Genomic DNA, 26,980 nt, shown 5'->3' on the forward strand with positions numbered 1-26,980 from the left:
TCCCAGCACTCTCTAAACACGACAAACTTGTTCCATAGCTATAGCTGTATATGTATTGGAGGAGGCGAGGGCGCATGTTGTAAGTAAATATTACACGTGTGTGTGTGTGCTCACCTGCATGTGTTTGTCAGTGAAGGCCTGAACGTGGACGGATCACGTCACCGTCTTTTTGTCTTTGGGATGTTTGTTTTTATTTTTACTATTATTATTATTATTCTGCAGCAGCAGCAGGTGCAGGCAGATGACCATTGATACAACCAACAAGGAGAAGGACATCTGTTTACACTGCTGTTCAAAAGTTTGGGCTCACCTATACTATATTTTTTGTGTTTTCCATTAAAAGTCTGACTTTTATTCATCAAAAGAGTTGCAAAATGAATAGAAAATATAGTCAAGACATTGACAAGATTAGATATAATGAGTTTTATTCCAAATAAAACTGTTTTCAGCTGTGCTAACATCATTGCACAAGGGTTTTCTAATCATCCAATAGCCTTCTAACACAATGTAACATTAGAACACTGGAAATGAGCCTCTTTACACCTATGTACATATTCCATTAAAAACTAGACATTTTTACCACCATTTATAGTGTATTTATGATTCATTACATGTGATAGTCATTGAAAGAAATTGCTTTTCCTTCAAAAAATAAATACATCACATGAAAAAAAAAATTCTTAAAATTAATTTTTTTCCTCAAAATTTATTTTTTTCACAAAATGTCTTTTTTTTCAAAAAAGGTTTTTTAAAAATCTCAAAATTTTCTTTTTTCAATTTTTTTTTTTAAATCAAAATTTAAATTTTTCTTCTGAAAAAATGTTTCCCCAATTTTTTTCCTCAAAATTAATATTTTTCTCAAAATTGTTATTGTTTTTCAAAATTTTTATTGTTTCTCGGCCAATTCTCAAAATTTTAATTTCTTTCTCCAAATGTGTTATTTTCATTAAAAAAATGTTTTTCCTTCAAACATAAGGACATTTTTATTCATTTTATTTTTTTCTCAAAGTAAATTTTTTTCCCTCAAATTGTTATTTTTAGTTCTCAAAAACAGTTTAACAGTTCAAAAATTTTAATTTCCATCTCAAAATTGTATTTTTTATCTCAAAATTGTAATTTCTTTCTCAAAATGTGTTATTCATTGCTTTTCCTTCAAAAATAAGGACATTTCTAAGTGAGCCCGAACTTTTGAACGGTATAGTGTACGGTTGCTGGAAAAGGACAATAATTTCTGACTCTATATACTTGTGAAAAGAAGGGGCGGGGCTTGTTTGACGAGCAGACACGTTACCCTATAAGGAGATGGAGATGAGCGGGGGAGGAGGAGCCGCCGCACTGCCGATATCCTGTTGCTATGAAGCAAATGGTCTTGATTGACATATGTGGGGGTGGGACGTATGCAAGGGTCCCGTCTGGATTTTATGAAGCGTAAAGAAGTGAAGCTGCACACACAGAGAGAGAGAGAGAGAGAGAGAGAGAGAGAGTGGGAGGATAGGGACAACAGCAGAGAGAGAGAGAGAGAGAGAGGGGGAGAGGGGGAGGAGGAAGAGTGATGGAGGAGGAAGAGGGTTTGACGTGGGCTGGAATAATTTAACGAGAGGGTGTCTCCTGGCTCATCTGTATGCTGCACGCGCCGCACAGGAGCGCTTCTCCAGCTGTTTGCAGCTATGGCTAATAACAGCAGAGAGTCGCCGTTTCCTCCTCTTCGCGTGATTGTTAAAGACGCAAACGTGACGAGTCAAGTTTGCGGAATTAGACGATGGAGCGGTAGCTGCAAGGCTGATGCTGATGCTGCTGCTGCTGATGCTGCTGCTGCTGCTGCTGCTGCGGGGAAGTGATCCTCCTGAAATATCATTATTCATGTGAAATGACCCAGCGCTGGCCCAGTTAGCTCTTAGCCATCTCCTCTCTCCTCGTGGAAGCGAGTCTGCTGCTGCTGCTGCTGCTGCTGCTGCTGCAGACAAGCACATTCTATAACATGCCCTCCTCCTCCTCCTCCTCCTCCTCCTCCTCCTCCTTCTCTTCTTCCTCCTCCTCCTCCTCCTCCTCCTCAGACTCACTTGCTGCTGCTAACTGACCCAGAAGTAAGACACAGCCACTGCTCTCTCTGAGTCACTGACTTTGCCCGGCCGACACATGCACTTACACAACCCTTAATGCCCTCACACACGTTGTTGTACACAAACAAATCTTGCACAAATTCTCCACAAATTACAGTTTACCCCCCCCCCCCCAGCCCTACTCAAATATGGCCTCGAATCAATAATATCACGATATTTTGATCAGCTCACCTCGTTAACGATAAACGAACGATAAGTTCGAAGTTGCTGCTGATGTCATCGCCTAATTTGCGTTATTGACTTATTGACTTAATTATCGAATATAGCGATAATGGCAAAATGACGTCGATTATCGTCGTGAATTTCGATAACGATACATTTTTGATATATCGCCCAGAACCTACCCCCCCCCCCCACACATTTACCACATTAACAATTTATAGTGTTTTTATGATTCATTCCATGTGATAGTCATTGAAAAAAATTGTTTTTCGTTCAAAAATAAAGAAAAAAAAATTTATCATCACATCAAAATTTATTTTTTTCTCAAAATATTTCTTCTTTCTCAAAATTTTACTTTTTCTTCTAAAAAATATTTTTCCCAATATTTTCCCTCAAAATAAATCTTTTTCTCAAAATGTCATTTTTTTTCTCATAATTAAAATATTTTCCCTCAAATATATTTTTTTTCTTTTCTCAAAAACAGTTTTTTTCAACTTTTTTTCGTCAATTTTATTTTTTTTCTCAAAAATATATTTTTTTTCAAAAATGTTAATTTCCATCTCCAATTTTTTTTTTTTCTCAAAATTGTAATTTCTTTCTCAAAATGTTTTATTCATTGCTTCAGTTTTTTTTTTGTTTTTTTTTTTTAAATTATCCAATATATCGATAGCGGCAAAATGACGTCGATTATCGTCGTAAATTTCGATAACGATACATTTTCGATATATCGCCCAGCCTCCCCCACCTTCCTTCCCTTTTGTTTCCATCCTTTTATCTTATGTGCATTTCTTTACTCGATGCTTTTGTCCTGATGCCATTTTGCAGCCAAAAACACGGGGCCCTCCTGTAGCTTGTGGACAGAAAGGCAGCACAGGAACCCACTATTTCTGGAGATAACAAGCTGTTGACATCAGGTAGAGAGACAGAGAGAGAGAGAGAGAGAGAGAGAGAGAGGGCTAAAATGGATCTCCTCTGAAAAGGCCAATCGTCAAATACAAATACAAGTTGTTTCTGGCGAGTATCTGCTGCTTCTATTTCGGTCTGGCAGCAACGGCCGGGATTGTCCGTCCTCCTGCTGCTGCTGCTGCTGCTGCGCCGCCGCCGTAGAGACTCTTTATTTGTGTGAGTAACAGCAAATGAGGAGGACGAACTGAGTCAGAAAATGTGATATTATCAGCAGCAGCAGCAGCAGCAGCAGCAGCAGTGGTGATATATAGAAGGAGACAGTGATATAGAACCGTCGCAGCCAAAATAAAGACAATCCCCGAGTGCGTGAATCATTAAATCGCAGCTCGTCAACATCCACCGCTGACTCATGTGTCGCCGGCTGAGTTGAGTGTCATGAGTCATGATGAGTGTCTGTCGGTGCTGGAGGATGACAATGTTGATGCATTAAGAGTAGGAGGGTGGTTTCCTGACAAATCTAATAAGAGCTACTATTTTTGCTCTTAGTCTGAACTCAGGCGGCCACATAATGAACGTGTTTACGTGGACTTAAGGCCGTTTGCCTCCGTACAGTTACAGCGTGACTCCAGTCCTTTATTCGTCCCGCAGTCGGGGGGGAATTTACAGCGTTACAGCAGCGAGACGGTAAAGATAGGGATAATAAATAATAACCATGCATTTGCAAGAGAAGTACAGTTTAAAAAGATATGAACACTGAGATTATATAAATGTACATAACAGACCATTCCCAGGATATATACAGTATGGACGAGATATTTATATTATAGCTTTTGTACAGTTATTTAATATAATATATATTTAAAAGCAAACAAGCAATTCTTGTTTGCTTTTAAATATTTTAAAAGCAAACAAGAATTTTCATAATGGATTAATCTGTTGATTATTTTTTTTTAACGTTTGGTTCAGAAAATTTAAAAAAATTATTGTTTGTCAAACCAGGAAATGACGATGTTCTCCAATGTCTTGTTTTTGTCCACAAACCAAAATGATTCAGATAGATAGATGGATCGATAACTTGTAAGCTAACTAGCATGCTAGATAGATAGATAGATAGATAGATAGATAGATAGATAGATAGATAGATAGATAGATAGATAGATAGATAGATAGATAGATAGATAGATAGATAGATAGATATATGGCTTGTAAGCTAACTAGATAGATAGATGACTTGCAAGCTAACTAGATAGATAGATAGATAGATAGATAGATAGATAGATAGATAGATAGATAGATAGATAGATAGATAGATAGATAGATAGATAGATAGATAGATAGATAGATAGATAGATAGATGACTTGTAAGCTAACTAGATGGATATATGACTTGTAAGCTAACTTGATAGATAGACGACTTGTAAGCTAACTAGATAGATGACTTGTAAGCTAACTAGATAGATGACTTGTAAGCTAACTAGATAGATGTCTTGTAAGTTAACTAGATATATGGCTTGTAAGCTAACTAGATAGATAGCTTGTAAGCTAACTTGATAGATGGATAACTTGTAAGCTACCTAAATGGATAGATAACTTGTAGGCTAACTAGATGGATAGACAAACAAATACAATATTCACATTTAAGAAGCTAAAACAATCAGAAATCTGGTTTTAATCATGAAAAAAAGCTTCAAACCCATGAATCAATTGTCAAAATAATTTAATCTCTCATGGACGACCCTAGGTTTATATACGTCGTATAGCGTATTTCATTCCGTATTTCAGGAAAAAACAACAACAGCAAAGGAACAAATATATTAAACTTTTGTTTCCGTGCGTCTGAGACCTGAGACTTCACCTTCACACGTTTCACCTAGAAAAGTTTCTTGGTTGTTTCCTGGTGTCGATGTCACGACCGTATCATCTTCTACTCCTCCCATTTTTTAATCATTTGACCAGCGCTCGGCTATCGACTTTCCCTTTTTCTCGTCTGGTCCCAGCCCGGTGGATTCCAGTTTCCTGTGTTTGTGTTTGTCATCCAGGTTATAGCTGGTACCTGGTGACCCAGAATGACTGGCTCCGCCCAATATCGTTTTCACCCTCTGCAAACACTCAGAAGCAATTCATCGTGCAATGTCGCACATTATATATTTTATGTCCTCGTCTATTTTGTCCCTGCTCAACAATTCTTCTGTCTAAATCAAACAAATGAATATAATTAATTCAGGATTACGGCTCATGTTGTGTGTGTGTGTGTGTGTGTGTGTGTGTGTGTACATTAACATTGTTCTGCTATTACAAGAAAACAAGAGGCAGGATTGTAGGAATGGAGCGACGTGCTGCTGGAAACCCGGTGTTTATTCTGTAGTCCAATCCAATCCAACTTTATTTATAAAGCATGTTAAAAACAGCAACAACAGCTGAGACAAAGTGCTGCACATCGGAGATAAATAAATAAAGCATGTCACCTAATAGAGCGAAGAACAAACAATAAAATACTGTAGAAAATATATATAAAAACAACACAAATAAACAGGTCATACAATAAAACTATGAAAAAAGATAAGTATTAGTATTATATAAGCGTTTGTCACCCAAAAGACTGTATAATTTTGAATAAATATCTATTTATTGTGATTTTTTTTGCTTTTTCCTCTAATGTTTGCATAATTATTCAAATTTTTCATTTGAGTAACCTGTTTAAGAATAAACCCAGTATTTATTCTGTATTCCAATCCAACTTTATTTATAAAGCACCTCAAAAACGGCAACAACAGCTGAAACAAAGTGCTGCACATCAGAGATAAATAAATAAAACATGTCACCTAATAGAGCCGAGAACAAACAATAAAACATTAAAATATTGTAGAAAATACATTTAAAAAAAACAACACAAATAAACAGATCATACAATAAAACTATAAAAGACAAGTATCAGTATTATATAAGTATTATATGAGCGTTTGTCACCCAAAAGACTATATAATTTTGAATAAATATCTATTTATTGTGATTATTTTTTGTTTTTTCTAAAATTTTTGCATAATTTTTAAAACTTTTAATATATAAAATAAACCCAGTATTTATTCTGTAGTCCAATCCAACTTTATTTATAAAGCACTTTAAAAACAACAACAGTTAAACAACCCTTTATTCGAATCCAGGTTAAAATAAAAAAACAACAGATTTATTATAATATACTGCATCTTTAACATAACATAACTTACTAAACGTTAGATATAAGTCATATGTGTGTTTAATTTTGTGCGTCAGCGAGGACGAACCCCGATATAAAATGGTTTTGCTACAGTTTTACCTGCAGCAGCTCAGGTGTCGCTCATGTCACAACAATAATAATAATATTGACGTGATTCGTGGTTTGTGTCGCTGAGTCGAGGGATTTGGCTGCAGAGTCACAGGTGTGACGCTGAAGAAGGTCAAAATCTGGGAGACAGATGGTGTACACACACACACACACACACACACACACACACACACACACACACACACACACACACACACACACACACACACACACACATCCTCCCACACTTATAACACTCCCAAAGGGACAGTGATCCATTGTGCAACTGAGATATGGGCATCACCGTGTTCTGTCACACTCACACACACATCGGGGTGAGTCTTTGGGACGTTTCATAGATTTGACCTTTGACCTGAGCTTAAACCTTCAACTCTACTTTGAGAATGAGGTTCTGCTGCATTAGGACCAGGTTTTAGTCTCCACGAGGACTATACTGGCCGTGACAAAGTCGCTATTTGTGCGTGCGTTCGTCACCCAAAAGACATCAGATCATCATTTTTGGCTTATGATTCACAATAGCTAGTTAGCTTACAAGCTATCTATCTATCTATCTATCTATCTATCTATCTATCTATCTATCTATCTATCTATCTATCTATCTATCTATCTATCTATCTATCTATCTATCTATCTATCTATCTATCTATCTATCTATCTATCTATCTATCTATCTATCTAGTTGGCTTACAAGTTATCTATCTATCGATCTAGTTAGCTTACAAGCTATCTATCTATCAATCTATCTATCTAGCATGCTAGTTAGCTTACAAGCTATCTATCTATCTATCTATCTATCTATCTATCTATCTATCTATCTATCTATCTATCTATCTATCTATCTATCTATCTATCTATCTATCTATCTATCTAGTTGGCTTACAAGTTATCTATCTATCGATCTAGTTAGCTTACAAGCTATCTATCTAGCATGCTAGTTAGCTTACTATCTATCTATCTATCTATCTATCTATCTATCTATCTATCTATCTATCTATCTATCTATCTATCTATCTATCTATCTATCTATCTATCTATCTATCTATCTATCTATCTATCTAGTTAACTTACAAGCTATCTATCTATCTATCTATCTATCTATCTATCTATCTATCTATCTATCTATCTATCTATCTATCTATCTATCTATCTATCTATCTATCTATCTATCTATCTATCTATCTATCTATCTATCTATCTATCTATCTATCTATCTATCTATCTAGTTAACTTACAAGCTATCTATCGATCTGAATCTTTTTGGTTTGTGGACAAACAAAACAAGACATTTGAGAACTTTCATGTTATTTCCATGTTTGACAAACACTGATCAACATTTTATGGACCAAACGAATAATTAATTAGTAAAATAATCGTAAGTTGCAGCTCTAATTTGCATCTAATTAGTTTTTTAGCTGTATTTTACTCTATGGACTTTGCAATATGGTATTTTATGATACTCGGACAGTAATAAAACGGCAGTTTCTTGTTTGGTCCGAGTGTGAGATCAGATCACCACGTTCACTAAGACAGTGGTGTTGATCTGTCTGTGGTCTGTCCTCTGAGGATCTTGACAGACTCTGGATCAGAAACATGCCTTTTCTATCAGTCACCACCTTTATCATCTGTCCTCATCCCTGATGTCTGCTCTGCTCTCTAACTATAACCATGTAGGGTATACATGCTGCTGTGCCAGCACCAAGGAATCTCTGTGTGTGTGTGTGTGGGTGTGGGGGGGGGGGGGGGGGGGGGTGTGTGGGTGTGTGGGTGTGTGTGTGTGTGTGTGTGTGTGTGTGTGTGTGTGTGTGTGTGTGTGTGTGTGTGTGTGTGTGTGTGTGTGTGTGTGTGTGTGTGTGTGTGTGTGTGTGTGTGTGTGTGAGAGAGACACGGTGTGTGTGTGTGAGAGAGACACAGTGTGTGTGTGTGAGAGAGACACAGTGTGTGTGTGTGTGTGTGAGAGAGACACGGTGTGTGTGTATGTGAGACACGGTGTGTGTGTGTGTGTGTGAGACACGGTGTGTGTGTGAGACACGGTGTGTGTGTGAGACACGGTGTGTGTGTGTGATATACGGTGTGTGTGTGTGTGTGTGTGAGACACGGTGTGTGTGTGAGACACGGTGTGTGTGTGAGACACGGTGTGTGTGTGTGATATACGGTGTGTGTGTGTGTGTGTGTGAGACACGTTGTGTGTGTGTGTGTGAGACACGGTTTGTGTGTGAGACACGGTGTGTGTGACACACGGTGGGTGTGTGAGACACGGTGTGTGTGTGTGTGTGTGTGTGTGTGTGAGTGAGACACTGTGTGTGTGTGTGTGTGTGAGAGACACGGTGTGTGTGTTATAGCCGCTGCTCGTATTGTTCTACTGTTTGAGCACTTGAATATCAGTAACTTGCTGTGGGTAATAATGCACACACACACACACACACACACACACCCCCCCCCCACACACACACACACAGGGCTATATTTCATGTAAAATGACATGAAATGAAAAAAGTTGACACACATTTTGGTTTTAATAAGAAGTATATTACCAGTTTGATGTCAGGTTGTTGTGCATTTAATTATTTGTTTTTATTTGTTTATTTGTCTTGTTTTATTCTATGGATTTTGCACTGTGTGTGTGTGTGTGACACGGTGTGTGTGTGTGTGTTATAGCCGCTGCTCGTATTGTTCTCCTGCTTTGAGCACTTGAATATCAGTAACTTGCTGTGGGTAATAATGCACACACACACACACACACACACACACACACACACACACACACACACACACACACACTCACGCACACAGGCCTCAGGCAGGCTGCCTCAATAACAGCTGGTCCTTTTGTGTGAGGTGTGTGTTTGTGTGTGTGTGTGTGTCAGAGGTGGTTTGTGTGCAGAGGCGTGTGTGTGTGTGTGTGTGTGTGTGTGTGTGTCTGTCGCCATTGTACAACACTCAGAGCATCGAGGCATTTGACCCTTAATAATAGATGTGGCTGCAGTGAATGTTTAATGAGTGTGTGTGTGTGAGTGTGTGTGTGTGTGTGTGTGTAGATACAGGCACATATGTACACGCGGGGGGTTAAAGGAGAATATAATAGCCACGCTTTTCTGACTTTTAGACTCCATACTTTTATTCACCTGATAACTGTCTCCAAACAGGGCTCTCAGGATAGTGCTGGCGGTCAGGAAGGACTCGTGCCCCCGCCTTTCTCCGCGTTCCCCCCGCCGCCTCCCCCGCCGCCCCAGAATGGCCTGGCCCTGGACTACGGCGGCAGCCTGTACGCGGCGGGCGCCGTGCAGGGTCCCGTGGAAGCCGGCGGCGCGGCGAGCGTCGGCGCCGCCAACGTCGGCAACAGCCTCGGCGTCCAGGTGAGTGCCGGCGAGAGTGTGTGTCGATAAAGACGGAGTTTTTTTTTATCGACCTTGACCACGTGAAACACAATTTAAATACTTGAATACTGAAAATATCCTCAACCTGCCATAGAAAGATGGATAGATAGCTTGTAAGCTAACTAGATAGCTAAATAGCGTGTAAACTATCTAGATAGATGGATAGATAGCTTGTAAGCTAACTATATAGCTAAATAGCGTGTAAACTATCTAGATAGATGGATAGATAGCTTGTAAGCTAACTAGATAGCTAAATAGCTTGTAAACTAACTAGATATATAGATAGATAGATAGATAGATAGATAGATAGATAGATAGATAGATAGATAGATAGATAGATAGATAGATAGATAGCTTGTAAACTAACTAGATAGATAGCTTGTAAGCTAACTGCATAGATAGATAAACAGCTTGTAAGCTAACTAGATTGTTAAATAGCTTGTAAACTAACTAGATAGATAGATAGATAGATAGATAGATAGATAGATAGATAGATAGATAGATAGATAGATAGCTTGTAAGCTAACTAGCATGCTAGACAGATAGATAGATAGATAGATAGATAGATAGATAGATAGATAGATAGATAGATAGATAGATAGATAGATAGATAGATAGATAGATAGATAGATAGATAGATGGCTTGTAAGCTAACTAGATCGATAGCTAGATAGCTTGTAAACTAACTAGCATGCTAGATAGATGGATAGATAGATTGTAAGCTAACTAGATAGCTAAATAGCCTGTAAACTAGATAGATAGATAGATAGATAGATAGATAGATAGATAGATAGATAGATAGATAGATAGATAGATAGATAGATTGTAAGCTAACTAGCATGGTTTTAATGATTTATTTGTTATGTGGAGCAAAGAAACAAAGAAAATATTCACAATTAAGAAGCTAAAACGATCAGGAATCTTGTTTTAATCAAGAACAAAGCTTCATTGTGTAAGAATTAGTGACGTCCACTGATTGCATAACAGAAGACTCGTCCACTCGTGCGTGTCAGGTGAACTATGGAACTATGGTGGCCTTCAAATACCAGAAAGGATGTTGTTCTTCTTCACTGTTTGTTTCAAAAAGTCTCTGACAGATGTGACCTGGCTGGTTTGTCTGGTCAGGCTGCAGGACAAGAAACATTGCTGAAGTAAATGTAAACTTATTCTAAGGCCGAGGAAAACACTTCTGTATGTTACACACTGGACCTTTAAATGGGCTATATTATATGTTTTTTATCTAAATATCTTTTTGGTAACACTTCAGATTAGGGAACACATATTCACCATTAACGTGCTTTCTAACATGCATAGAAGTCACATACTAGCCCTTTATTAGTAAATATTAAGCACATATTAAAACCTTATGTAGGAAAAATCTTAATTCATATTATAATAGAGGTAGAATAAGGTTATGTAGAATAAGGTGTTAATATGATACTAATAAAGGGCTAGTATGCTACTTATATAAGTTAGTAAGCACCTAGTTAATGGTGAACATGTGTTCCCTAGTTGTGACTCTGCTAATGTTTGGCAGATACTCAGAGTCCATTTAAAGTTTGACTGCACGAAGTTCTTGCATCAGCAAAATCTTATCACGACAGCTTTCTTGTCCAATATCTTCCTGCAGGGAAAGAACATCATTTATTCCCCAAAAGTAACAAATGTTGAGTCTCTTTGAGGATGTAAATAGCATCGTATGTCCCAGTACTTTTTCACTAAACATAGATTTTAAAAAAAAATAGGGTTTTCATTTTGAAATACCTGTAAACAAACATAGAAACATTTGTGTTTTATCTCCTCTGTGTCTCAGTCCGACGTCTCCTCTCAGATTGACGGACAGTCTGGCGTCGGCTCGGGGGGAGGAGTCAGCGGAGGAGTCGGCGCCGGGGACGACTCGGACTCCAAGATGACCCCCAAACGACTCCACGTGTCCAACATCCCGTTCCGCTTCCGAGACCCCGACCTACGGCAGATGTTTGGGGTTGGTACACTGGGACGTTGTCTAACGTTGTGTTTAATGACATGATATTTATCAGAAAAATAGCGTGTGTTTCATGTTTCTGGGCGCATTAACCCGATAGCGGCGGTTAACGGCATCAACGCTAACGCACGTTAACGCATGACACGTTTCCAGGATGACTGACTTGAAAAAGGCACGTGTGTCGTCATGTTTACGTGACTCTGAATTGTTAAAATGAGTCTCTAAAGTAACGCTAAACTTTAAAAACAGAGGCACACATACGCAGTAACACAGGTACGCTAGTTATTTGTAGCGCTGCTCTTTTCGTTGAATAAACGAACGGCTCCAGTTCCACTGTAGGCGCGCTAACGACGCTAAAAAAGCTAATGCCGCTAACGGAGCTAACTGGTAAACGGTGCCTGGACTCCGGTGTTACGGCACGCAAACATCAGTCGTTGTGCGTTAACGTGCGTGAAGAGGTGTGGTTGCATTTCTGTGGTATCATAAATGTAAATATTAATTACATCTGGGACGATATTGCACACGACAAACGGAAGATATTGCACTTTTATGATATTGCACATATTGATGTATATTTATTTAGTGTATTTGATCGGGACAATGCAGGTTTAACATAGTAAGACTTCCACTAATGTTCTGCATACAGAGATTATAGCTAATGCTAGTTAGGCTTTTAATAGTAGAAAGAAGGTAAGAAGAATGACATCAAATTGCATAACAAATTGCATAAAAAATACATCTAAATTCATACCAAGTCATGGAACATTAAAAATGCATACAGCTCTGATTTTGCTCCTTCAGCCTTTTCATTTCCACCCCTTTTTTTCCCTCTTCTGTTGCAGCAATTTGGCAAAATCCTCGACGTGGAGATCATTTTCAACGAGAGGGGATCCAAGGTAAGACGCTGGGAGAACACCTGAGGGGGCGGGGCTTAATGTGAGTGAGGTGACTCAACAGAACCTGAAGACTCAGTCAGAGATAACGAGTGTTGTGACGGTGGTTTTTATTTGTATTTCAGTTTACTAAATGATTTTTTCACCCCTAGTTTTAGTCTTAGTTTTTGTATTATACTATAATAACCTACCTTTATATACTATTTGTACTAACTATAGTAACCCTGGTGCTTATTAGTATTAGAGTGTAGAGCTAGAATATTATTAAATACAGCTAAAATCACCTCTGTGGTTAATCTACATTCATTTTATACATATGTTGGTTGTTTAAAGTCGTTTTTTGACACATTTTTTTTACATTAAAAAGCATCGGCTTGAGTTATAGAGTGGGAGGAATTTTGAGTTTCAGTGATGTATGGAAAAGAGGTGCAGACGATGGTCTGTGTTGGTGCACAGGGAGGGGGAAGTGCTGTCTGATCAGCTCAGGTTGTTGATTACTGCATATTTCTGCGTCTTGGACGCCGTTTCTGGCACCTAAGAACGATCAAACCATATCCAAAGAGGCAGACTCATTAAAGTACGGCACTTTAAATGTCCATTTTAAAGCCAAGTTGCCATGGTGATGGAGCCAGGTTGAAAGAGAGCCACGTTTACAGTACTGTTCAAAAGTTTGGGCTCACCCATACCATTTTTGCTGTGTTTTCCATTAAAAGTCAGACTTTTATTCATCAAAAGAGTTTCAAAATGAATAGAAAATATAGTCAAGACATTGACAAGATTAGAAATAATGATTTTTATTCAAAATAAAACTGATTTCAGCTGTGCTAACATCATTGCACAAAGGTTTTCTAATCATCCAATAGCCTTCTAACATCATTAGCAAACACTCTGTACCATTAGAACGCTGTAAATAGGCCTCTATACACCTATGTACATATTCCATTAAAAACCAAACGTTTGCAGCTAGAATAGTGGTTTACCACATTAACAATGTATAGAGTGGATTTATGATTAATTTAATGTTAGATTCATTTAAAAGAGTGCTTTTCATTCAAAAATAAGGACATTTTTAAAAAACATTTTCTCTCAAAAAACATTTTCTCAAATTTTTTTTTCTCAAAATTTTCTTCTAATTTTTTTTTCTCAAAATTTTCTTCAAATTTTTTTTTCTCAAAATTTTCTTCAAATTTTTTTTTCTCAAAATTTTCTTCAAATTTTTTTTTCTCAAAATTTTCTTCAAATTTTTTTTTCTCAAAATTTTCTTCAAAATTTTTTTTCTCAAAATTTTTTTCCCAAAATTTTCTCCAAAATTTTTTATCGCCACTGCTCGTAGATTAATTACGAGCAGTGGCGATAACACACACACCGTGTCTCACACACACACACACAGTGTCTCACTCACACACACATGATTTTCTCATGATTTTCTTCAAAAAATAGATTTCTCAAAATTTTCTTCAAAATTTTTTTTCTCAAAATTTTCTTCAAAATTTTTTTTTCTCAAAATTTTCTTCAAAATTTTTTTCCTCAAAATTTTCTTCAAAACATTTTTTCTCAAAATTTTCTTGAAAATTTTTTTTTTCTTGAAATTTTTTTTCCCTCAAAATTATAATTTCTTTCTCAGAATGTTAATTTTTCTAACCCTAACCCAAAGTCTCAATTCACCTCAGCGATCTTCATCGTTCAGCCATCTTGATTACTCTGATACATCGACACAACCTAAACACTGACTCCTCCTCCTCCTTTGTCTTTGTCCGTTCTCGTCTCTTTTTCAGGGCTTTGGTTTTGTGACGTTTGAGTCGAGCGGAGACGCAGAGCGAGCCCGAGAGAAGCTGCACGGCACGCTGGTGGAAGGACGGAAAATCGAGGTAACTCCATCGCCGCCATCTTAGCAACAACAACATTGACAACATTTTTCTCCTCCTCTGTTTCCCCCCCTCCTGTCCGACAATGAGAATGCATTTGTGTTTCTGCCCCGGAGAAGGTTTCCAGGTTGGCTGTGTGTGTTCAAATCTAACCCCCTCTGTCTTTACTGTAGCATGGTGCAGTGGGCGCCGCGCACACCGGCGCCCCCTCTCTCTCTTTGGCGGCACTTCCTGTTCATGTTTACGCTGGTGTTTTTGTTCTCGTTGTTCATGTCGTGGGGCTGTCCCATTGTAGTCGAGCAGATTATTGCTTCTTTTTTTTTTTCAGGAAAATCTTTCACAAGTGGAAAGAAGCACAAAAAATTGACACAAGTATATCCATTAGCTACACACAAATCAAGATGGCTGCCATTTTTTTCAAGATGGTCGCCAATTAAATCTCTGAAATGCTATTTTAAGGGCAACTTTATGTAAATCATAAGTTTTTGACCACAGAGAGGTCAGATTTATTATACTGGAGAGACTAAGAAGCTGAATTTATACCCATTAGCTTCACATAAATCAAGATGGCCGCCAATTCAAACCTCCAAAATGCTGTTCTTGGGGCATATTGGTATAAAATTGCCTTATAGGTATAATCTTGATATCAAATCATACATTTTTAACCACAGGGAAATCAGATTTATTATACTGGAGAGGCTAAGAAGCTTCCTTTATACCCATTAGCCGCACAGAAATCAAGACGGCTACCATTTTTTCCAAGATGGCCGCCTATTCAAGCTCTGAAATGCTATTTTCGGGGGAACTTTGTATAATATTGGTATCAAATCATACATTTTTGACCACAGAAACTATGAAGCTTCCTTTATATTCTTTTATATTCATCAGGAAATGAAATTCTGATTTGGATTTCGGTTGGAAATGGCGGCCATCTTTAAAAATGGTCGCCATTTTCGAAATTTACGTGGCTAATGTGATTTTATTTTTTTTACCCAAGAGGTACATTCAATCAAATTTTGGTGCTTCTTTCCAGATTGTGAAATATTTTTTTATTTTTGCTAATCTGCTCTACTATTGCACTCGGAAAAAAGCTGCGTGGTTTGCAAAGCATGCTGGGTGAAGTGGCTACGCACAAACGCAAAGGCATGGGCCATGGCAAAGATACGTCGCTACGACGCGGCTGCAGCTCTGTCGCAGCATGTGTTTCACGGGGACTTGACTTGTTTTTGTTTCCTTGCACCTTTTCCATCACCACCATCATCATCATCATCATCACCACTCCTTCCATGATGGAGACGAGTGGCTATTTTCACTTTTCACGGTTGCCTTTGTATGATTCTCGCTGTGCGATGATGGCGTCTGATGCATGAATGGATCTTAAGGGTCAGATGTCGGGAGGTTAAACAGGTTGTTTGATGTGTTCAGAGACTGATGATGCATGATGGAAGCCTTTTTCACGGGGGGGGGGGGGGTGCGGGGGGGGGATGGGGGGGTGAGTCTGCCGTGATGAAACGTGGTGTTCCAAAAAGAAAGAGGGTTTTCAGACGTGCAAGATGAACGGTGAAAACACACTTTGCATCCACCACTCCTGAAAAAGAACGTCATGGAAGTGTATTTTTTTGTTTTTGTTGTCGTTGTCGTCGTCAGCATGAGCTCAGGTTTCAGCCATTGCATTCTCCATTTTTGCTCTTTGATTTTCTGAAATCACGCTGTTTGTTTGTTTGTTTGTCGGTCGACTCGCTACTAAAAAGCTCTCGTGCATGGTCTTGAACGTCTCGCACTTTTCTTCTGTGTGTGTGTGTGTGTGTGTGTGTGTGTGTGGGCGTGTGCAGAAACACGGAGGGTAAAGAGAGAATGAACAAACTGAGGAGGAGGATGTCGTTAGATACTCGTCGTCGTTCCCTCTTCTGTCCTTTATTTTTTTGTTTTTGTACGTATTCTCCTCCTCCTCCTCCATCTCTCTCTCTCTCTCTCTTCTCTCTGCTCTCTTTCACCAGGCCAGTCTGTCCGTCCGTCTGTCTGTCCGTCCCCGTATTGTGTCCCCCACATCTCTGCTGTCCATATCTCTGTCCACTTCCCTATCATGTGATGTAGTTGGGTAACGTAAACACTGGAGACCAAGTCAAATTTGTCATATTTAATCAACATAATTATAATACTATTAATAATAAAGGGTAGTAGCCAATGATCTGTGTGTGTGGTGGGTTTTTTAAATCTGACCAGATTAGATTGCTGTGAAATGGCTGATTTAGTTGACTGTGACATCACTTCCTCTCTACCACAGGGTGGAGGTTGCTTTTCATTACCTCGTTTATTTTCGTTTCGTTTTTTTTTTTGTTTGTTTGGTTTTTTTTGGTTCATCATTTTCTTTTTCTTACACACACACACACACACATATATTTTTCTCTATATTTCCCCTGATGATTTTTGTATGTTGTTGTTGTTGTCAGTCTCCACGGTAACCGCTCGCGTGTCCTCACGCCGTTCCCCCTGGCAACGGTAAGTTGTGTACACATGGCATCATCTTTGAATGACTCCTCCCCCCCCCCCTCCACCCCCCATCCGTCCAAATGAAATAAAAATGCACCCAACACTGAAATGAAAGACTCCTTTAGTGACGGGGGGCCTTGATTGGTTGATTGATTGATTGACAGAACCTGATTGGCTAATCCTCTGATTGATTGATTGATTGTTTGGGGAGGTGGTGAATGAAGCGATTAGGAGATTAGCATTGACCGCATGGCATTATAAAAGCCAATTATTATTATTAAGTGAATGTACTGCATCTATATCTGCAATTGCAACAACTATGACTTCCACTTCTTATGCATTCATTTCAAATCACCTCTCTAACTGCATTCAGCATTTAATTCCAGAGCTGTATCCTGCATGGTTGACTCTCTTTCTCGTCATCTGTACGACGCCATTATATTATGATAATAATAATAATAGTGATAATAATAATAGCACTATGTCATCTTTCTGTGTCATGTGTCGGCCAATAGATGCATATTTTTGCACCTTTAGCGGGACAGCATGCTGAAGCATGATTTTTTTGCGATGTTAGAACAGAGGATGACGGCTGTTTGTGTTTAACCGTGGTGTTAATGTGGTGGTGCTGTCGTAGCACTTGATTATGACTTCCACTCGCACCGCTCTGGAGACGACAGGTAGTAGTTGTGTGTGTGTGTGTGAAGACTCAAAACATTCAAAAACAAACAAGTTTTGTGTGTTTATTAAGCGACACACGGAGCAAGGGTTCTCAAACGTTTTAGAGCCAAAGACAGATTCTAACATTGTCTAAGCAGGTGCCATAAAAGGTAATGCACCGTAGCATAAGAAGCTAATGTCTATTTGCGTAACCTCGAAGCCCACACCTGTGCACTGAAGGCATATGAAAAAGACCCTTTTAGTGTCGTTGTTTATCCATGAAATCCTTAGGAAACAATGCCGTGCCATGTTTTACATGTTGCCCTGCTCCAAAAACACCTGATTCAAATAATTGGTAAGCTAGTCATCGAGCGCTGCAGAAGCCTGATAATGGACTTTTGTCTTTTTTTTTTTTTCAGATAATTTAATGTTTCAACTTTTGGTATTAAAAAAATTAATAATAATAATGTTTCAACTTTTGTCCAAAAAAAAAAAAATTTAAATTTTTTTTTTCAGAAAATGTTGTTTCAACCTTTGTTAAAAAAAAATAAAATAAAATGTAATCTTTCAACTTTTGTCAATTTTGAAAAACGTATATATATTTAAGTTTTTTTCAAAAATGTAATGTTTCATCCAAATCAGGTGTTTTTGGCTACATCTAAAACATGGCAGGGCAGTGTTCCCTGAGGATCAGGGTTGGGAAACAATGCATTTAATACCTACAAGTGTAATTATAACACCAAGAATTACCTATTTTTATGTTATGGTGGTAATCTTAGTGCTGTGAATTGTTATTTATGTATTATTTGGGGTTAAATACACGTTGTATGGGGAGAAACTTGAGACTGAAGTGGCTAAAAGTTGTCCCCTTCATTATCATTGCGCACATGATCAAATCTTTTTGAATAGCATAATAATACGAGTTGATAGCACATGCAGGTGCAAAATAAGTCACGTTTTCATTGTTGAAAGGTAAACGATTTTTAAACTCGACTGCACAGAACGATGCACTCATTTAGCGTTTAGCAAAGTGAAACAAGCTGCAACGATGCAAACATGATCAAATCCTTTTAAAATGGCACAATAATATGCGTTGAAAGCACACGTTGGTGCAGAATAAGTCACGTTTTCATTGTCCCAAAAGGGATTTCTCTCGAGAAACAGAGGTAAAAGACCCTGGACGTAGCTTAAACGTGACTGCGGCGCCTTCGGCCGCACACGACGACGCACTAATTTAAGATTTGAGAGAAAGGGAAACAAGCTACGTTTCGATGTAATGATCGGCGTAGCCACAGTTTTAAAGTCGCATAATCTTGTCTTGACTCTTTGGTCACTTTTGGTTCCTGGATGTCGGTGGTTGTCTGTGTGTGTGTGTGTGTGTGTGTGTGTGTTTTCCCCTGGTGTGCGATCACACTGATCTCCAAAAAAACGCCTGCCAGTGTTTTCACAACCACGGTTCGATTTGAGTTCTCTGAAGGAATGATATCTGCATCCCTCCATCCTCTTGTTGTCTTTTTATGAAGAAGACTCTTCTGTGTGTGTGTGTGTGTGTGTGTGTGTGTGTGTGTGTGTGTGTGTGTGTGTGTGTGTGTGTTTTTATCTTCATCGTCACTCTCACGACGCACAGTTAGATCCGATGTAGGCCAAAAAAAACCCAAAACAAAACAAAAACGGTTGGATTGTACTTTGAATGTGTGTTTTTTTGCATCTTGTCGTTTGTTCGTTAGAAGAATTGCACAATTATTGGATGGATTATTCAGTCTTTCTCTGTCTCTCTCTCTTCCTCCACATCATGTATGTGTTTTTTCTGTGTCTTTTCATGTGGACTGGCTCCTCCTCCTCCTCCTCCTCCTCCTCTTGCATCCTTCCATATTTCTGTCTCTTCTCTGTCATCCTCCCTCCCTTCCTTCCCTTGCACCCTCTCTCCTCTCTCTCTTGTATGATCTGTATTTGATTGGTAAGGCTGCCAGCCTTTTTTTTGATCAGTCTTTTTGCTGCATCTGATGCTTGCTGATTGCTGATTGGCTCGTTTTTTGCTCACTTCTTGGTCATGTGTGATGCGCTCTTGGTTGGCCGTGCGTCGTTTTTTTTTTTTTTTGTACGAAAAATATGGATGTTTTTTTTTGCATTGTGTTCCAACTGATGAATCTGCTGCTTTAATTCACCTTCTTTTTCCCTCCTTTTTTTGTTTTTTTGTTTTTAAAGGTAGCAAATTGCAGTGGTCTTGGATTTCTTTTTGAATGCCTTTGTTCTGAGATGTTTATTTTCTTTGTTCTCGTGTGTGTGTGTGTGTGCCGATGGTTGCATCAACGTTTGTCTGCCAAAAAACTGCCTGACTTACTCACCAGGAATCCTCGTTTTTTTTCTTTTTCTTGTCTGTATCCTTCAAAAGAAGCGCATGCCTCAAAACACCATCACTGCTCATCATACAAATATTAACCTGTCATGACTAAAACAAATTGTACACAGTACGGTGACACACACACACACACACACACACACACACACACACACGTCCAGTAGAATATTGACAGGATATTTTTTTTTTTTTAAAAAGTATAAACACAAACAAAACGTTATTGTTTTTGAACCCGTGCATCATTTTTAATACTCGCGTGCGGCGACGTTAGCGTCTGACCGTGTTTTTCTGATGTGCAGGTCAATAACGCCACAGCCAGAGTGATGACCAACAAGAAGATGACCACGCCGTTCTCTAACGGAGAAGGACTCGCTGCTCTTCCATACGGTACATATGGTTTCAATCCACTGTGAATGAAGATATTACTATATATATATATATATATATATATTTATATATAATGTGACACATTTTGTCTCTTGACAACAGCTGGATGGAAGTTGAGTCCGATGGTTGGAGCGATGTACAGCCCTGAGCTCTACACAGGTGAGACCAGGCTAACTCACTCTGTACCGTAGATTATATATATGGAAACATTTTGATGTGGTTTTCTGATTTCAAAATAAACTCCTGTTTTAGTTTGACTGGCGTCTAGATAGATAGATAGATAGATAGATAGATAGATAGATAGATAGATAGATAGATAGTTTGTAAATTAACTAGCATGCTAGATAGATAGATATATTGTAAGATAACGAGCATGATAGTTATATAGATAGTTTGTAAGTTAACTAGCATGCTAGGTAGATAGGTAGCTAGTAAGCTAACTAGCATGATAGATAGATAGATAGATAGATAGATAGATAGATAGATAGATAGATAGATAGATAGATAGATAGTTTGTAAGTTAACTAGCATGCTAGGTACATAGATAGCTTGTAAGCTAACTAGCATGATAGATAGATAGATAGATAGATAGATAGATAGATAGATAGATAGATAGATAGATAGATAGATAGATAGATAGATAGATAGATAGATAGATGGATAGTTTGTTAGTTAACTAGCATGCTAGATAGATAGTTTGTAAGCTAACTAGCATGATAGATAGATAGATAGATAGATAGATAGATAGATAGATAGATAGATAGATAGATAGATAGATAGATAGATAGATAGATAGATAGATAGATAGATAGTTTGTAAGCTAACTAGATCGATAGATGGCTAGCATGATAGATAGATAGATAGATAGATAGATAGATAGATAGATAGATAGATAGATAGATAGATAGATAGATAGATAGATAGATAGATAGATAGATTGTAAGTTAACTAGATCGATAGATGCCTAGCATGATAGATAGATAGATAGATAGATAGATAGATAGATAGATAGATAGATAGATAGATAGATAGATAGATAGATAGATAGATAGATAGATAGATAGAAGTCCTCGATTAAACTGTTTTTCTTCATCCTTATATTCATATGTATTGTTTTTACTCTGCTTTAATTCATCTGTTAGACCATAATTTAAGCCCTGAGATTGAAACACACATCGACGCACACTGTACACATTTAGTGCAAAATGGTCAATTATTTCTTGCTGTTGGATATTATTTGAGCAGAGCAAACTGAATAGGATATAGACATTTTGTTAGTTTTATTTTCTTATAAAAAAGGGAACATTATTTACAAAGTTGACATCATGTTCCATTGACCTGAAACTAGCTAATCGTTTGCTGACGTTTATCAATCAAGTGGGAACGAGGCTCATTTTCTCAATGACTTCCAGTCAAACCTGAGTTATTTCTACAATCAGTGAGAGAGTTTGCTCCTCCCTGATTACCGTCCTCCTCCCTGGGCTTCACTTCATCACGTTGATCTATGAACAAAGTACAGAGGAAACACACATCACAGTAGGTGCTGCTCTTTCTGTCTTTATTATCTCTCTCTCTCTGTGTGTCGTTCAGTACCTGGGTTCCCGTACCCAGCAGCAGCAGCTGCAGCAGCTGCTTCCACCGCCGCGACCTTTCGAGGCGCTCATCTCCGGGGTCGCGCCCGGCCCGTCTACAGTGCAGTCAGAGCAGCTGTGCCACAACCTGCCATCCCCACGTATCCTGGGTAAACACACAACAACAACAACACAAACAAAGTGTAGTGCTAATGAGAGTGAAACGTTACCTGCATGTGTTCACATAGTAAAATAACAATAATTAAAAAAAACAAAAAAAAAAAGAGTAGCTCATAATAATTGTGCATGGTGTGTTTTTGAATATACTACCGGTCAAAAGTTTGGGGTCACTTAGAAATGTCCTTATTTTTGAAGGAAAATCAAGTGTTTTCCAATGAATTTAACATTAAATGAATCATAAATACACTCTATACATTGTGTGTTGTGGTAAATGACTATTCTAGCACAAAGGTGTACATAGGTGTATAGAGGACAATTTCCAGTGTTCTAATGGCGTCAGAAGGCCATTGGATGATTAGAAAACCCTTGTGTTTGAAGGGCAAAATTACTATTTTGAATAAAAAACTCATTATTTCTAATCTTGTCAATGTCTTGACTATATTTTCTATTCATTTTGCAACTCTTTTGATAACTAAAAGTATGACTTTTAATGGAAAACACAAACAAACTGTATAGCTGAGCCCAAACTTTTGAACGTTAGTGTACATTTCATTGAGATAATGATCGCTCGCTGAGCTGAAATACCATTTCCTTGCACCTCAAAGAGCCTTAAAGTGCACATTCACGTCGACGTGACGCTCAATTTGTTTGTAGTTCGAATGCAACGAGGTGGTATTTTTGTCTTTTTCGCATGTTGCACGGTGTGTGTGTAATAGTCTCACACTTTTCTTTCTCTTCTCTCTTTCACAATCTGTGTGGCACCATTCTCTCTCTCTCTCTCTCTCTCTCTCTCTCTCAATCATCACTCTTGTCTGTCGTTCTCCTCAATGCCCACACGGTGGCGCATCACACCATCTTTTCCACCACCACTGCTCTGTATCCTCTCTTTCTCTTCCTCTCTTCCTCTCTTCCTCTCTGTCCTGTCGTCCCTCTCTCAGCGTGATGGCCTATCAGGACGGCTTTTACGGTGCGGCCGACCTCTATGTGAGTATACACTGCTCTGCTCTGCTGCCTCATCTGTGTTTTCTCCTCCCTCTGCCTGTGGGTTCTCTCACGTGTGAAGTGGCATGGACCAAACCCATAGAGATGTGTACTTTTAATTAATTAATTAATTAATTAATTAATTAATTAATTAATTAATTAATTAATTAATGCCAGGAACCTGTTGTTATTGGTCCGATTATTATTATAATTATTAATCCGGCCAAATTAATCGCATTTCTGAGGCCTTTCCCAAGCCCAAAAACTCACAGATTTTTGCGACCGAATCAGGCCTTTTGTAAATTTACGTCTAAAAAAGTGTAACTAGCATGATAGATAGATAGATAGATAGATAGATAGATAGATAGATAGATAGATAGATAGATAGATAGATAGATAGATAGATAGATAGATAGTTTGTTAGTTAACTAGCATGCTAGATAGATAGTTTGTAAGCTAACTAGCATGATAGATAGATAGATAGATAGATAGATAGATAGATAGATAGATAGATAGATAGATAGATAGATAGATAGATAGATAGTTTGTTAGTTAACTAGCATGCTAGATAGATAGTTTGTAAGCTAACTAGCATGATAGATAGATAGATAGATAGATAGATAGATAGATAGATAGATAGATAGATAGATAGATAGATAGATAGATAGATAGATAGATAGATAGATAGATAGATAGATAGATAGATAGATAGCTTGTAAGCTAACTAGCATGATAGATGGCTTGTAAGCTAACGAACATGATAGATAGATAGATAGATAGATAGATAGATAGATAGATAGATAGATAGATAGATAGATAGATAGATAGATAGATAGATAGATAGATAGATAGATAGCTTGTAAGCTAACTAGCATGATAGATAGATTTTGACCAAACTTGGTACAGTTGTTGCTCTCATGGTTACAAACAAATTTCTAATGTACTTCCATTAGCTTCGCCCATCCACAAGTCGGCCATTTTGGAAAAATAGAAAATGACTAGTCGTTAAGATGCTGCACTCGGGGCCCTTTCATGACTGTGTGTAGTCCTAGTTATTATTATTATTGCTATTATTATTATATGTTCTGTGTAAATGTACAAGTTATGTTTCACCACATGATCCATCCATCGCAGACACAAACACACACTTATATAATAATGCGTTCATTCTTGAGTAGACTCCTCTCGGGTTTGTGTATTTGTGAATTTGTGAAGATTTTTGAGCATGTGTGTGTGATATGAGTGTGTGTGTGTGTGTGTGTGTGTGTGTGCGTGCTCGTGTGTGACCAGGTTGACAATAGCTGTTTCTGTTCTCTCTGTAGACTAGTGTTTCAGGACATTAGTGGCAGATTGGCCCAGGTAGGGTTTGACACACTCTGTGTGAGAGCCAGTGTGCATCCTCCTCGTCTCCAAATGACTGCGTGCTGCTAGACATTTTTATTGACCATCTGAGATTGAAATGCCTTCTCTGTCTTCTACTAACTCACTGGATTCTGACATGGGTGGAGTTGCGGAAGGGGGAGAAAAGAATTGAGTTGAAATCTGAACTCGTATATAAAAAAAGATCAATTCACAAAAGGTGAAATAAACGAGATACAGAGAAGGTCAGGGTCCTTTTCCTTAAACAGACTTCTGCACTGCTTCAGCTAACAATGCACATTTTATACTCAGTCTTCTTTGTAATTTGATTCATTAGGTCCTTTTTATTGCAGTTTTTATCCGAGCAAAGAATGAAATAATGATGATTTGCAACGCGCCGACTTATAACACAGACATTATGATCGTGCAACGACATCAAAGATCACAGAGGGATGACAGATGAGAACATAAATAAATCCTCAGCAGTTCATTCAGACCCCTTCCAGGAATCTCCCTATCTGTTTCACTTTGTGGCATGCTAACTGAATCAGTGTCAGCATGCAGACGTACTTACAAGGCTGGCTCCTCCCCCCAGTCCTCCTCTCCACCTCCTCCTCTTCTTCTCCTCCTATAGACCCCCCCCCCCCCACTCTACTCTACTCTACTTCTATCATCTCGTCTTTCTTTGCCTTCTCTCTTAGTGTCAGTGTTTACCAAACACACCCTTTTTAAAGATGGGTAAACTATTGCCGCTCACCAACAACAACAACAACAGTACAGACAAAATATATGTCTGTATAATAATAATGTAATATACAAAATATATAAAATATAATGTAATATTTTAAAATCTTTTGCAGACTGCAAATCATGTTTATGTTTTAAAATCATGTTTTGGCGTCATGTGGCGCCACCTACCGCCGTCTACCAATCATTGCAGTCAGTAGAGTCTCAGCTGCCGAGCAACCACGGGTTGCCAGTTACGTCAGAAAACCAAACCTAAAAGACCTCGGTGTTTTGAATTTGAATGTAGTAACTGTTTTTGGCCACATTTTTACACGTAGTGACATGTGTTATTTATGCAAGAAATTACACACATTTGTATAGTTACTATTATGCACAATAGCAAGCGGTTTTATAGGAAATGACATGAAAAACTAAGTGATAAATGGTATTAATACTTAACTTTTTTAGCTTTTGATTTACTTAAATTTGTAAATAAAACCATGTAAATTTACCATAGCCAAGGTGGTCTTAGTCTTAGTTTTTCAGGTATTAAGAGAAAGCCTTGACTTGTAGATGCTGAAAAGGATGAAAGAATGGGTGACAACAAATGTGGATTATTATCAAATCCATTTAATTTCATTCTTTAACCTTTAACACCTGCAGCTAAATCAAAAGTCAAACTCCAAATGGCCTGTGTTCCAGAATTAAGTTTTGCTGAATTTATCTACAATTTAGTTTATTCAGTTAAATTTTTCTTTTTTTTTTCTTTTTTGTTTGTTTAAATTTCTATTTCAGTGAACCAAATTATTTTGTTCACTGCTAGTTTTAGTTTTAGACTTAGTTTTCGTTAACTATAATAACCCTGGTTCATATTCATAAATATACACACTTAAAATTGTATTAATTAATTTAATAAATCGTAAACTTTCTCATTCTTGCGACCCTCTCCTCCTCTTCTCCCTCTCTCCTCCCTCTCTCCCCCAGTCCAGCTTTTTTTTACATATATATATTTATATATAGCAGCAAGTGTGTGGTCCTGAATGTGGGGACGTGGTCACGACTGATTCTTTAGGCTAGAATGTGGCGGTGTGTGTTTTTTGTTTGTTTGTTTGTTTGTTTGTTTGTTTGTTTTGCTGCGTTTATTTATGCGGTATGTTTGGCCTAATACACCTGTGCGTGCTGAGTTTGGGGGGGGGGGGGGGAAAGCATGCTGTATCTGCTCAGTGATTGGTCACTGGCCCACGTGTGTGTGTGTGTGTGTACACGTGTGTGTGTTTAATTTAATCTGACTGGCTGCTGACTGTGTGTCTTCTTACACCTGTAGTGTTGTTTGTGTGTGTGTGTGTGTGTGTGTGTGTGTGTGTGTGTTCACCAGCTGTCCATCAAACATGAATAATGACACTATCATCATCCTCCTCCTCTTTCTTTAACTGTGTGTTATTAGTGGGGTAAAGTGGGCGGGGCACAGTAACGGGTTACGATGCTCTCTCTGCCTCCACGTTCACCGCACACAGCGGGAAAAAGTCTTAACTTTAACTTCACCGTGATTTAAAAACAACACGATAAATAAATAAAGCACCGTTGATTTGCTGTGAGCTGGTGCTGGAGGCAGAGCGACGCAGAGCCTGAGCTACATCCTTG

General features: G+C 38.2%; 1 protein-coding gene across 1 annotated transcript in view; it reads left to right on the forward strand.

Moving 5' to 3' along the window:
- Positions 1–26,980, forward strand: part of rbfox2 (RNA binding fox-1 homolog 2) — a 50,332-nt gene that overhangs the window by 19,936 nt on the left and 3,416 nt on the right. Inside the window, exons 3-10 of the mRNA XM_083909466.1 lie at positions 9,654–9,863; positions 11,698–11,868; positions 12,711–12,764; positions 14,537–14,629; positions 20,435–20,522; positions 20,625–20,681; positions 22,113–22,263; positions 24,577–24,613. Of these exons, the coding sequence (XP_083765592.1) occupies positions 9,654–9,863; positions 11,698–11,868; positions 12,711–12,764; positions 14,537–14,629; positions 20,435–20,522; positions 20,625–20,681; positions 22,113–22,263; positions 24,577–24,613 (861 nt within the window). The remainder of the gene's footprint in view (positions 1–9,653; positions 9,864–11,697; positions 11,869–12,710; positions 12,765–14,536; positions 14,630–20,434; positions 20,523–20,624; positions 20,682–22,112; positions 22,264–24,576; positions 24,614–26,980) is intronic.

This window comes from Microchirus variegatus (assembly GCF_963457635.1).
Source record: "Microchirus variegatus genome assembly, chromosome: 23".
NCBI classification, from domain to species: Eukaryota; Metazoa; Chordata; class Actinopteri; order Pleuronectiformes; family Soleidae; genus Microchirus; species Microchirus variegatus.